We start from the raw sequence: 13,514 nt of genomic DNA on the forward strand, positions 1-13,514 counted from the left end.
ATGAAGTCGCCTTACGATGTATGGGTGTGAAATTTTGGGGTTCCATCCGTATAAACAACTAGAAATAGTACACAATAAATTTTGTAAGTATTATCTAGGAGTTATTAAAAAATAGACATAATGCTTCAAATACAGCAGTCAGAGGAGAATTAGGGAGACATCCTCTTTATATACAAAGACAAATTAGAATTATTAAATTTTGGGTCAAAGTGTTAGAGATGAATGAGAACAGATATACAAGGAAATGCTACAAATTACTGTACGAGCTTGACCAGGTGGACAGGAAGTCCTGGTTAAGCCATGTAAAGCAGCTGCTGTTTTCTCATGGTTTGCAAGAAGCATGGTATGGTTAAGGGGTAAGTAATAAGGAAGTATTTTTTGATGTCTTTAAAAAAAGGTCCAAACTACAGGCAACTCAAAGATGGAACTATGAAATTGAAAACACTAATAGGCTAGACACATATTGCTTAATCAAAGACAGATTTAAGACAGAAAAGTATCTGAGTGTTATTAATATTTTTAATCACAGAAAAGTACTAGCACAGCTGAGATGCGCAGCCCATGGGCTAAGCATAGAAACAGGTAGGCATACTAATGTAGACAGGCAAAATAGATTATGTCCTTTATGTGAGGAAGTTATCATTGAAAACGAATATCACTTTGTAATGGAATGCCCATTTTTAAACAGTTTGAGAATACAGCACCTGCCAAAATACTACGCCACACGACCGGACCCACACAAGTTCAAGGAATTAATGCCTGGTCCCACTATAAGTTTGATAACACAGCTTGGGAAGTTTATTTACAAGGCCTTCACTTAAGATACAACCATATCAATGACCAACAACCCTTTCTGTCGTCCTTGTCTACTTAACCTTTGTCCTCCATATGTTTTTGATTTATTTTGTGTCGATGAGCAATTACTTTCATTTGACGTAACTAATTGAGAGGACTAATCCTAATTGTATGGTTTTTGTTTCTTCTGTATTCATTGAGTAATTGTTGTATGTTCATGTCCTTGTCAGGTTTTATGATTTCACTTTTGTTCATGAAGTTGTACATTAATATAACTATGATTTTGGTTCTGCCCTTATATTGACCATATTTCATTTTAATTTGTGTACAATTGGTCCCTTTGTTTTATTGATTTCATTTGTAACTTGTGTCTAATTATTTATGATTTCAATTGTTCTGTTGAGTATATGTTTATACCTATGTTGTGTTGCTATGGCCCATTGGTGGCAGAGAGCAAATAAAGAAGACCAAAAGTTCTTCCTGTCTCCCCAATATATACTTTGCTACAACTTTTACATGGAATTTTATACACACAATCTGTTTTTACAGCGTCCTCTAATTTGTCTTTGGGATGGACTAAAATTCTTCTCAAAGTAGTTTTGGGTTTTACTGCTGTAGTGATCATGTGCCGTCGGAATATCCTCTCTAGTGGCTCTGTAACTCCTTTTATATATGGGAGTGTCACCATGCCTCTGGACGTTTATTCTTCTTTCTTTTTCTCTTTAGCTTTTGTCCCATTGTCTGTTGTGCGACTCGTTTGAAGGTCCACTCAGGGTACCCACATCTAGTCAATGCCTGCTTTACATGTTCTATTCCTTGCTGCCTGACTTCCTCTTCCCGGGTCATCCGGGGTCATTGCACCAAAACGAGGCTAGGTAGTCTATATTGCATTATGCTATAGTATAGGTAGGCCATCTTCAGTGGTAGTTTTGTCCCTCTAACTTGAAAAAATGTGCCTGCCATGTGTAGAAAATATTGTTTTGAACATTTTTAATTCAATTTTGGCAATTTTCCGTCATTTTTCACAGGTTTTGGTGGGTGAGTTGATAGTACGGTTGCACTACGCAAGTTTTTTTAAACCTTCCATTCCGTTTCGTACAAATTGTTTTTCTTCAATTCTTGCTGTTTCTATACCTCTTGGGTATGCTCTATGAGAATCTGGATGATACCACTCTGTCATCCTTGGGCAACCCGCACAATATGCGAATTGATGTGGCCATTAACGAAAATATTGTTTTTGTCAATATCTTAGTAGTTACACATGGTTTCAAAATAAGTTAGGTGTCTATCCCCATGTATTGAGGGATAAAGGATCAAATTAAGCCACTTCAGTAAAGATCACACCAATATTTTGTGCTGAATAGGCATACAAAATGCAAATTAAGACAGTCATTACGAAAACATTGTTTTCGTCAATATCTAAGTAACTGCACATGGTAACAGAAACATTTGGGCGACAATCCTCATGTTTTAAGGGGTATAGAACCTGATGTCCACGTTCAAGGTTAACCCTATTCAGACCGGGCTTTTTTGGTCATCCCTGGACGGGGGGGGGGTGCTTTTGAGGCCCTCCACTTCTAAGTCCTATAACTCTAACACGACGTGCTGTAGGGCCACCAAATTTTTCGGACATGATATTGACATAATACCTGACAAGTGTGTGACGTTTGACGTTACGTTGACGTAATATGACGTAATTATGACGTCATCAATTTGATTATATCGGCCGGACCCATGAAAAAAGGGTATTCTCAGAAAACAAAGTTATACTTCAAAAATGTAACAACAAGTGCAGATAATAGAATAATAATGTTTATTACGACTTGTATTTCCAATAGCAACATCGATGACGTCAAAATGACGTCATGCACATCTAAGATACGAGTTAGGCTCCGCCATATCATATCCACCATTTTTTTAAACTCCTTTTTTTGCAACAAGTAATCACAAAGGGCAATGGAAATAGACTAAATTCATTCATTTAGATGGTTTTTGATGAAAAAATACCAGGTAGTTACAAATTTTAAGGGATGATTAGCTTGTTATTCTTGATCTGGCCATACGGTCCGCCATCTTGGATTTTGGGCTGATGACGTCATCAAATTAGCATTATTTATGCATATATAGTTTTAAAAGATATGCTAAATAATATAAGATTTTATTTATATAACAAAATAGCAGTAATATAGCAAATAAATGTGAAAAATACATTGTTGGATCCAAAAATAGTGATTTCTGGCAAAACTGCCTGTCAACACGAAAAAATGGAAAATTTGTCAAACTTCACAAAATTGTTGCCAACAATATTTTAGGAAAACTCACCAAATTTGATGGCTTTAGCGTAAGCCGTTCTGGCGTTATAGGACACCCCACCCCCACCCCCGTCTGAATAGGGTTAAGGTTTAAGAACCAGATTAAGCTATCTCGGTAAAGATCACACTTACATTCTGTGCTTGATAGGCAAACAATATGCAAATTAAAGTGATCATTGCAGAAAATATTGTTTTCATCACTATCTTGAAAAATACACATGGTAACAAAATAACGTGGGTGTCTTATCCCATGTAAAGAATCGGGTTAAGCAATCTCAGTAAATACCATACCAATATTTTGTGCTGAATAGGCATACAATATGCAAAAAGAGGCAGCCATTGCTTAAAAAGTTTTCTTTCAATATCTCAGTAACTACACAATAGATAACAAAACAATTTTGCGTCAATCCCCGTGTTTTGAGGGGTGAAGAATCAGACTTAGCCATGTGCGTATTGATCACACCAATATTTCATTAAAAATTGTCAATACATTCTAACGACGGATTTCCATCACTTAGGCATGCAGATAGCTTAGGCAAAGATGTCTATAATAATATACATGTTATGCAAATGTTGACTTAATTTGGATAGTTTATAAGGAAATAAACTTATGTCCATAGCTGGACGTCAGTAAATGTAATACATGCAATTTATGATAGATAGGAGCATAGACAGCTACTAAATATGCACATGATGAACTTACTTGTATAATCTATGCAAAATGGCAAAACTGCTTAATAATAAATGTTGGAAATTGTATACTTGGGACATATGTAAGTTAGTACATGAACATTACCATGCACAATTTATGTAAATTCCCAAGTCATTTGCATAAAATCACCTTCCGATAAAGTGATATGCTGATATTACCGCAAATACTAATCTATATGCTTTATCCTGATACTGATTTAATTCGTCTGTAATAATTTTTAAGAGCTGTACTATTGCAATGATTCATGAAATTCGATTTTAACTACTTTAATGATTGATGTAATGACATGTCGTAATTCAGCCTTGTGGCTGCTATGTTACTGTCAGTTTTGTTTTCGAAATAAACCAGTCATATCATATAAAATCTACAAAAGCTCTAAATATGGATGTATGAGATCGCCGAACTCCAGTTCACACTGTAACCCATTTTGGAACTAGAAAGGCCGACATTTGCTTGAGAGCAAGTACAGCATATTTCAGCCATCTCCCTCCCCATGCAACAATAGACTGTTCCAAAATCATCCGTTTGAAAGATCAGTTTTATTATTAAATGACGGTTTAACCCAAAAATGAACCCCCCCCCCCGTACAAGAATGGACTCCAGTGCACTTCATGTGAATTTGCACAATAGATCAGTCCAGAAATACTCCCACTGAAACATGGCCTTTTGAATGAGAAACCGAATCCAAAATTGAATTTAGCAAAAATGGTCCCCTGTCTATGAAAAGATATAATAGACCAGTCTGAAAACACTTTTAAGTTAAAAAATGGATTTTAAAAAAAGACCCCCATCCGGGCAAGAATGGACTCTTCCAGCACACCCCATGTAAAATTGCAAATTTGACCAGTCCAAAAATAACCCCACTGAAATACTTTGAAATAGTCACCAAAGTCCAAAAATGTATTTTTAAGAAATGTCTCCTGCATGCAAGAACCGACTCTTCTAGTACACCCCCATGTAACATTGCAAATTAGATCAGTCCAAATATAACCCCACTGAAAGACTTTGACATACTAGTAGCCACCAAAGTCCCAAATATGAATTTTAAAAAATCCCCCTTCGTTCAAGAATGGACTCTTCCAGTACACCCCATGTAAAATTGCAAAATAGACCAGTCCAAAAATACACCCACTGAAACACTTTACATAAGCCCCAGTCCAAAGATGAATTTAAAAAAATGAACCCCTCCGTGTAACAATGGAATCTTCCAGATAACACCGGGCTCGCTGATTGGCTGCCAAATCCTCCTCACGACATTGATTCGGGCTAAGCGATTAGTTACCTTTTTAATTAAGTTATATTGGCATACAGTTCTGCAAGTACTGGAAAGCCTAAAAATGGGGTCAACGACCTTGAGGTCGTTGAGGTCGTTGACCCTGTGGCCATCGGAAAATGACCAAAAAAATCCCCCCAATTCGTTTTGAAGTGGTTCATGCCAAAAATAATACATGGGTCATTTGAATGAATATCTAGAGCACCCCTGTACCAAAATTTAGGTCATTTGGCTGCAGAACCAGTGTACAGGAGCCCAAAGTGTCATTTTTTGGTCAATAAATGACCCAACAATCGCAAAATTACGCATTTTGTTGTACTGTATGCCAAAAATTGTTATTGAATTCATGTGCGCATTTGTGAGGTTTGTTTTCCTAGGAAGTGTTGTACCTGGTACCACAAATGATATAAAGAGAAGGATCTCTCTGGCCGCATCCGCATTTGGTAGGCTAAGAAAAACAGTATGGAACTGCAAGAGTTTCAGTAGATGTCTTAAAATGCGTCTCTTCCGAGCACTCATACTACCAATTGCCACTTATGCATGTGAAACTTGGACTCTAAAAAAGTCTGATGAGTCTCTCCTGTTGGCTTTCGAGATGAGATGCCTACGGGCGATCCTCAGTGTTTCACTTCGCCACCGAATTCCGAATGTGGAAATAAGAGCGAGACTGGGTATAGAAAACACCATTATCGATTCCATCAGACTCAGAAGACTAAGGTGGTTTGGTCACGTTGTGAGAAGACCTCCACACACACTTGTCAACAAAGCATACTATCAAGATTTCCAAAAGCCCAGGCCACGGGGGAGACCCCCGAAACGATGGAGAGACCAGATTGAAAAGGACATCGGACAAAGTATTAAGTTGGCGGAGAGGAGTGCGGCGAATCGTGCAGTCTGGAGAAATATCACGGAGGGAGCAAGGGGCCAGTCACTGGCCTAGGCACTTAGGCAGGTAGGCATTTGTGAGGTGCACTTCTATGCCAGATTCCAGCTCAAAAATAGCAAAATTATGCATTTTGCCGTACTAATTGCCAAAACTGTTATCAACCCCATGTGGGCATATGATCAAGGCACATTTGTACCAAATTGCAGGTTATTCTGATGTGATACCAGGGTACAATGGCCAAAATATACAGTTTCGGTCTAAAAATTGCCGAAAAACCTCAATAAAATCACTTTAAAGGCAAATATTAAAAAATAAAAAAACGCCTAAGAGTATTCGCCCACTCTACCCTTAAGCTTGTGCCAAATTTCAAGTCATTCGGTCAAAGAACGACGGAGATAACGTGTTTTGAAGGTTTGACAGGAGAAGAAAGAAAGAAGAAACATTACGAATACAATATATTTCACCATACCTGTGGTATGGCTGAAATATAATCATGCATTCTGTGATGTAACGTTGAAAGCGTAGATATTGCTTTCGTAAGAGTCTTACATTGTTAAAAATCAGTTACATGGGATGCGTCTAAAAAAGCAACCCCTGTCCCATAGGATAAACACGTAAAGCCTGTACAGGCTTAAAGTTTTCTTTTCAACCCTGGACTAGGTATCAAAATGCTGCGTTACATTTTATCATATAATGTACATTGATTTGACTTTGACGGTTTTAATTTTTCCAGAGTGGATTATATTCTATGTCTGTATGCTGGATGTAGGTCAAAAGCTCTGTGCCATGTACGTTTTCCGTTTTGATCAATGAAGCAAACATGTTTATTTCTTTTTTTTTTTACTATACAATTTCATTCGTGAATAAGGCACCTTGGCGCAGTGGCAGCATGTTCGGCTCGAGGCCGAGAGGTTGCGGGTTCGAATCCGGCTGCCGTGTCACCGATCTTGTGGCCTTGGGAAAGGCACTTTACACGACTTTCCTCACTTAACTCAGGTGTGTGTGTGGGGGGGGGGGGGAGTGGGGGAGGGCTTTCTGGCCGAGACAGGCTTTAGGGGCATGTGCGGGCATGACGCACTCGCCATGACATACGAGTCGGGGGTAAGAGGAACCTCTTACATCCTTGGTTGGAAGTCCTCCTAGGAGACGGATACTCCGAACAACAAAGCTGCATCTGCTGGAGCCGCCTAACACGTTGCATACAGTTGCCCCTGTGAAACTTAGTGCTCCAGTAGACGAGAGGTTGGAGAAGGAATTTCACACCCCTCCTTCACCATAAAAAGTCATGTGCAGGTCAGGAAAACAGAGTATAACAGAAATTGTCACCAACTGAATTATTCAGTGTTCGTCCCACGCTCACAAGACTGAGGAATGGCAAGAGGTCTCACGTACACCACATGCACATGTATGGGCGGGCTGGGCTGTTTTTATGGTACTTGTTAGGCTCAGTGTCTCTGCATCTCACACGAATATGAAATTTTTTTCTACACTATAGTACAAACCAATTACTTTCTTACTTCATACATAAGCAATGGAATGGAATACAAGGCAATCAAATATGGCATAATATACTTGTTCATACGGTATGTTCCCGCTGGTAGATCAAGCAGTAGCTACAGTACTGAAAGCACACACGATCAAACACACACACAGAAATACTCAAACACACACACACACACGAACGAACAAAAAGACAGCCGCACAAAGTTTAAAAGTGGTCATACTTCACTCTTCTGGGGTAAAGTAACATAACAGTTGCCTCTTTGCCTAAGTTTAAAACTGGTATTGTTGATACTCGTACGAAAGCTCAAGTAACACCAGTTGTTGCTCTAAAATGGTCCTGTAGTATTGACAATTGGTCTGAAATGGTCCTGTAGCTTTTTTTAAAGTCTACTGAAAACAACATTGAACATTTCTTCACAATTTAAAATATCCTTTTGTTTTAATTTAAAATAAAACATGAAGAGAAATAACTGTTCTATTTTAATTGAATCATTATTTAGTATATATTTATGGTGTTTGTCATCGGTGAAAAAGGAAGATGCGCAAGATCCGCTCAGTTTATTTTGTATCAGCATCACAATCGGTTTTCCGTAAACCCCTGTCATAATATCCACGATCTTCGGGCGTATCGATGGAAGGCCAGCCATATCTAAGATCGACAGAGGTTTCGCGTATTTTTCACTTGAAAATGAAAACCGTCCCTATCACATATACATGTAAGCCATACTTTGTACCTTGTAAAATTGTTGTGCAATAAAGTTATTATTATGAGCGAGGCTTGGCCAATTGCCGCAGAATCGTCGTACGATCGATTTTCGCGCAATGTGACAGGGGTATAATAGACAAAAACATCGACTGGTGTAGACAACAAAATACTGTACAATGGTATGGTAAATCCACTCGGTGAGCAAATCAGCTAACACTGCGGTGTAATCAAGTACCATGAGAGACAATGTTAAGAATTGTGGGGAATCAGAAACCTTTAAAAAGAAAAACTGTGAACAACCAACCGTGAACGAACTGCAGCCGCCACCTTCTTAGCGACACTCGGATACACAGTGTCCGATACAACTCCGAGACAACACCAGATGGTACGAACGCGTCACCCTACTAAATCATTTAGTATTTATCCGACAATCCGACATGCAGAGTTTGATACAAGTTTGGGACAACACCAGATGGTACGAACGCGTCACCTTACTAAATCATTTAGTATTTATCCGACACTCCGACATATAGAATTTGATACAAGTTTGGGACAACACCAGATGGTACGAACGCGTCACCCTACTAAATCATTTAGTATTTATCCGACACTCCGACATGTAGAGTTTGATACAAGTTCGGGATGATACCAGATGGTACGAATGCGTCACCCTACTGAATCATTTAGTGTTTGTACCACGTTCCAACCTGCAGAACCTAATACAAGTCCAGAATAACACCAGATGGTACGACTGCCTCACCCTTCTGACTTGTTTTGTGTTTTTCCAACATTTCAAACTCAGGGAGTAATGAGAAGACGTCTAGCTAATACCAAGTGTATGATTCTTACCTTCGCAAAGAAAGCTTTTTTGGAGACGCTTAGCTTATGGTTGGGTTCATTTATTTCTTACTTCATGGACATCATAAGCTGTGGATTGAACTTTATGACATTTAGGGAGTGTTAAAGTGTCAGTGAAACGAAGGTCAAAATCGGTGTTGGAACGACAAGGAATCCGTAGCATATCCGATCGTCAGTCACTGCTATCTGGAACCTACTGTAGTTGAAATACTAAGATGATAGGGGAAATCATTAAGGACAAAGTGAAAACTAACACAATCTTAACAGTGCACATAATTTCTTAAGGTAAACGATGGCCCACATTACTGTAAAGTCACTGCTTCGCACCTCTTCGCACCTCTTCACTGTTTACTTGTCAATGTTCTACTTGCACTGCCTGTAAACAAAAGCATACGTGGTACAAAGTGTCCCTCTAACAAAAATACTCTATTGGCAATGCTCGCAAACAAAAGTATATGTAACAGAAACTGTTCCTCTGACACACCTGAAATGCGTTTGGAATGCAATTAGCACCAGGTGCGTCGGGCATGCGGGCGGTAGACGTTGTGTGCGTCCGGAATACGCCCAACATACGTACCCCATACGAATCTATTCGCAGTACAGAAAATTCTGTTGCGCATTTCAGATGCAATCATACGCATCTCATGCGAAATGAAAACGCTGAAGTCGTAATTCAAACGCCAGATGGGCTCGACGTACAATTTGATCTATGGCAAAAAATTTCCAAATGTTTGGCGTTCGGCCGCGTATCAAATTGACAAAATTTCATGCGGAAATCATGCGCACTTGAAAATATACGCAGGTGTGACCCCACCTTTATATATTGTTTTATGGCAAAGCCTGACGTTTGTAATAAGGTCAAAATTCGGGTGAATATGTGTTTGCCCGCGAGAACCTTACGGAATAAAACATTGAAATTGACATCGTTCGTTGCGAAAGTGGTAACGTCCGCTCTCAAAGACTTCTCAGCTTTCAGCTTTTACGCTGGGCAATCCTTAACTCACTGACGGTGGAGGTTTGGTACCGATCTAAGAACTTCGGAGGATTACATACAGTGTCTTATACTGAGGAACTTCACCGTAAAGAAGGTTCTTCTCAATCTTAACACAGATAATACAATACAATACAATACAGTACAATACAATACAATACAAGCTTCACCTTTAACGACTAGATCGGCGTCATGTGTGGCGTAACTGGTAGAGCTTTCGACACGGTATCTATAAGTCCCGAGTTCGATCCCCGCCGTTGTGCCCTTGGGACATCCACTTTATACGACTTTCCTTACTTCACCCTGGTGTAAAAATGGGTACCTGGCTTAGATCGGGAGGTAAAAGAAAAGACTACCTGAACCATCTGTCTGTACTGTGTAAGTGACAATTTTGATATAAATTACTAAATCGAGTGCAGTGCCACATTGTCCTCGTCTGTCCAAAAGCAAATAGAAGAAAAAAAGACTCCCCGTTTTTATGAAAGTAAAGACTGCCACAGAAACAGGGGACAAAAATGAAGACTTGTGCCATTTGACGTCATTTGGACAAACTTTATATACAACACGTTATGCTGATTATCCTTAAGTAGTTCAGCGCATATTTTCTTAACTTAATTTGCATATTTCAAATCATAGAACCACGATGTTCCACCCGGACCATAGAATACCATACCTAACACACTAAATCAGGAGACACCAAGCTTTCATTCTATGATACAGGACTAATTGTGTACAGGGTGGGCTACCACACTAGCGTTATTTTCCATGTTTCTAATTCTTGACTATTTTGTCTCATAGAAGATCAACATGAGGACGCCATTTGGTGTCAACGACTTTAATTTCAAATTGTTTCAATTTATTTTGAGTTGCCAGTTGATTATGCTGAAACAGTTGGTGTCTTGAAATGTAACAGAGGTCAGTACTTAAACATTTCTTTCTTTACGCGATATTAGCAGTTGCATCGAATGCGTAACGACTTACGCCAAGTAAATGTGGTGATAGACATTTGTTACTTTGATCCTGATCTTTTATGGTGGGCTTCCACTGAATTAGTTGACATCACACGACATGTGTCAGTGCAGACGGACTGTATAGCAGTGATTGCAGATAATATTTCAAATGGACACAAAAGCGCTACGAAAATAGCCCTTTACACAGTTCCACTCTAAACTTTTGATGTTGGTCGACGTTTCGAAAGAACTAAACGTAAATCACGTCCAAGAGCATATTGTGGCATGCCAACAAGAAATATGTGTTGCAACGATGCATCTGTTCATTCTAAGATGTTGAAATTCACTAGCCTGGATACCATCCGGATAGTAGTATAATAAATGTCAGAGCTAGAAGCGTCTGTATATAGCATATAATGAACTCCGGAGCGAACTACTTTCCGGGTGGTACCCAGGCTAGAAATTGACTACACTTTAGGTTAATTTTGGCAATAATATCGGTTTCAGTTGAAACCCTCCGTGTCAAAGAGGAAGTGTGAAAGTTCACGGGTCAGACATAAGCCCTGTCTACATCGCCCGAGTCCAAATCCAGTGGTCGGAGGGAACTCTCCGGCACCAACGTTAGCACATCTACAGATGTTAAGGAGTAGTAGGGCAGGTTTAGCGTCTTGCAGGCTCTCACGACGTCTCCCCTGTAGATAATGGGTTCCCTGTCCATGTACGAGCGGCGGTAGTCACGCACAGTCATGAAACAGTGTTCCCTCAAGTCTGCAATAGTAACACACAGTAACGTTACCACAGGTCTGTAGTACCAGGCAGTAACTGTTACCACAAGTCTCTAATAACACACAGTAACGTTACTGCATGTGTGTAATAAAAACAGTAACATTACAACAGTCTGTTGTAACACACAGTAACGTTACCACAAGTCTGTAGTTACACACAGTAACGTTACCACAGGTCTGTGATAACACACTGTTACATTACAACAGTCTGTTGTAATAGACGATAACGTTTTAACAGTCTGCTGTAATAACACAGTAAGGGTTTTAACAGTCTGCAGTAACACAGTAACGTTATATCAGTCTGTAGTAACACAGTAACGTTATTATGATAACAGTCTGTAGTAACACACGGTAACGTTGAAACAGGTCTGTAATAGCACACAGTAATGTTACCACATGTCTGTAATACACACAGTAACGTTGCCACAGGTCTGTAGTAACACACAGTGACGTTACCACAGGTCTGTAGTAACACACAGTAACGTTACCACAGGTCTGTAGTAACACACAGTAACGTTACCACAGGTCTGCAGTAACACACAGTAACGTTACCACAGGTCTGCAGTAACACACAGTAACGTTACCACAGGTCTGCAGTAACACACAGTAACGTTACCAAAGTCTGTAGTGACACACGGAAACGTTACAAAAATCTGAAGTAACACACAATAATGTTACATTAGTCTGTAGTAACACACAGAAACGTTAAACAGTGTATAGTAACACACAGTAACGTTACAGCAGTCTGTAGTACAGTTTTATAACAGTCTGTAGTAACACACATTAACGTTATAACAGTCTGTAGTAACACATGTACACAGTGACGAAATAACAGTCTACAGAAACACATAGTAACGTTACGACGGGTCTGTAATAACACACGGTTTTGTACTGCATATCTGTAATAACACACAGTAATGTTATAAAAGTCTGTAGTAACACACAGTAACGTTATAACAGACTGTAGTAACACACAGTAACGTTGCATCAGTCTGTAGTAACACGGAAACGTTATAACAGTCTGTAGTAACGAGGACAACTGGACAAACCAACGTCGGATGTTCATATCTAGAAATAACATATTGTGTCCATACCACTCATGGACTTGATAACCATGTTTGGTGAAATCTGCTCGTCCAAAGGTTGGGGAAGATCTGCGTAAAGTTTATCTGTGTCCAACAACAGGGGGAGAGAATCTGCCGCCCCAGCCGAGACTGCTGCAGTAGTGTCTGTCTGTCCCTGAGAACCGCAACCTTCAGTCACGTCCTGTAAGGCATACCACTTGGTCATAATCATCGTACGATCGTCGTACGATCTAGCATAGGTACCATCCGGGTAGTAGTTCGCTCCTATGTTCGCTTTAGCAGAGAATCGACTGTATATAGTGTATAATGAATGTCAGCACGAGAAGTGACTGTATATAGTAAATAATAAACGCCGTATGTAGTGAACTACTTTCCGGATGGCACCCAGGCTAGGTACGATGGCACAATAAGGACATTCTTTTGGACAGTCGTACTTATATAAATGTTGCTGACTTGGTACCAAAAAGTCTTTCTTAGATATCTATCCTTTCCTTGTCGGTGGTTAGTCCTGTTATAACCCCCCCCCCCCCCTAACATTAAGCGAAAATCGATCGGACGACGAGTCTGCGAGGTCTGAATTACGAAGAGGCAGAGTTCCCCCCTTCGCGCCAGGGTCATGCCTCCTCGTAATTTAGAGCTCGCAGACTCGTCGTCCGAT

General features: G+C 39.7%; 1 protein-coding gene across 1 annotated transcript in view; it reads right to left on the reverse strand.

Moving 5' to 3' along the window:
• Positions 1-10,855: 10,855 nt before the first annotated feature.
• The window catches only part of LOC118426247, a 3,152-nt gene continuing 493 nt past the window's right edge, over positions 10,856-13,514 (reverse strand). The window contains exons 2-3 of the mRNA XM_035835518.1: positions 12,866-13,037; positions 10,856-11,754 (exon numbers count right to left, since the gene is read on the reverse strand). Of these exons, the coding sequence (XP_035691411.1) occupies positions 11,537-11,754; positions 12,866-13,037 (390 nt within the window). The 3' untranslated portion in view covers positions 10,856-11,536. The remainder of the gene's footprint in view (positions 11,755-12,865; positions 13,038-13,514) is intronic.

This window comes from Branchiostoma floridae, chromosome 11 (assembly GCF_000003815.2).
Source record: "Branchiostoma floridae strain S238N-H82 chromosome 11, Bfl_VNyyK, whole genome shotgun sequence".
NCBI classification, from domain to species: Eukaryota; Metazoa; Chordata; class Leptocardii; order Amphioxiformes; family Branchiostomatidae; genus Branchiostoma; species Branchiostoma floridae.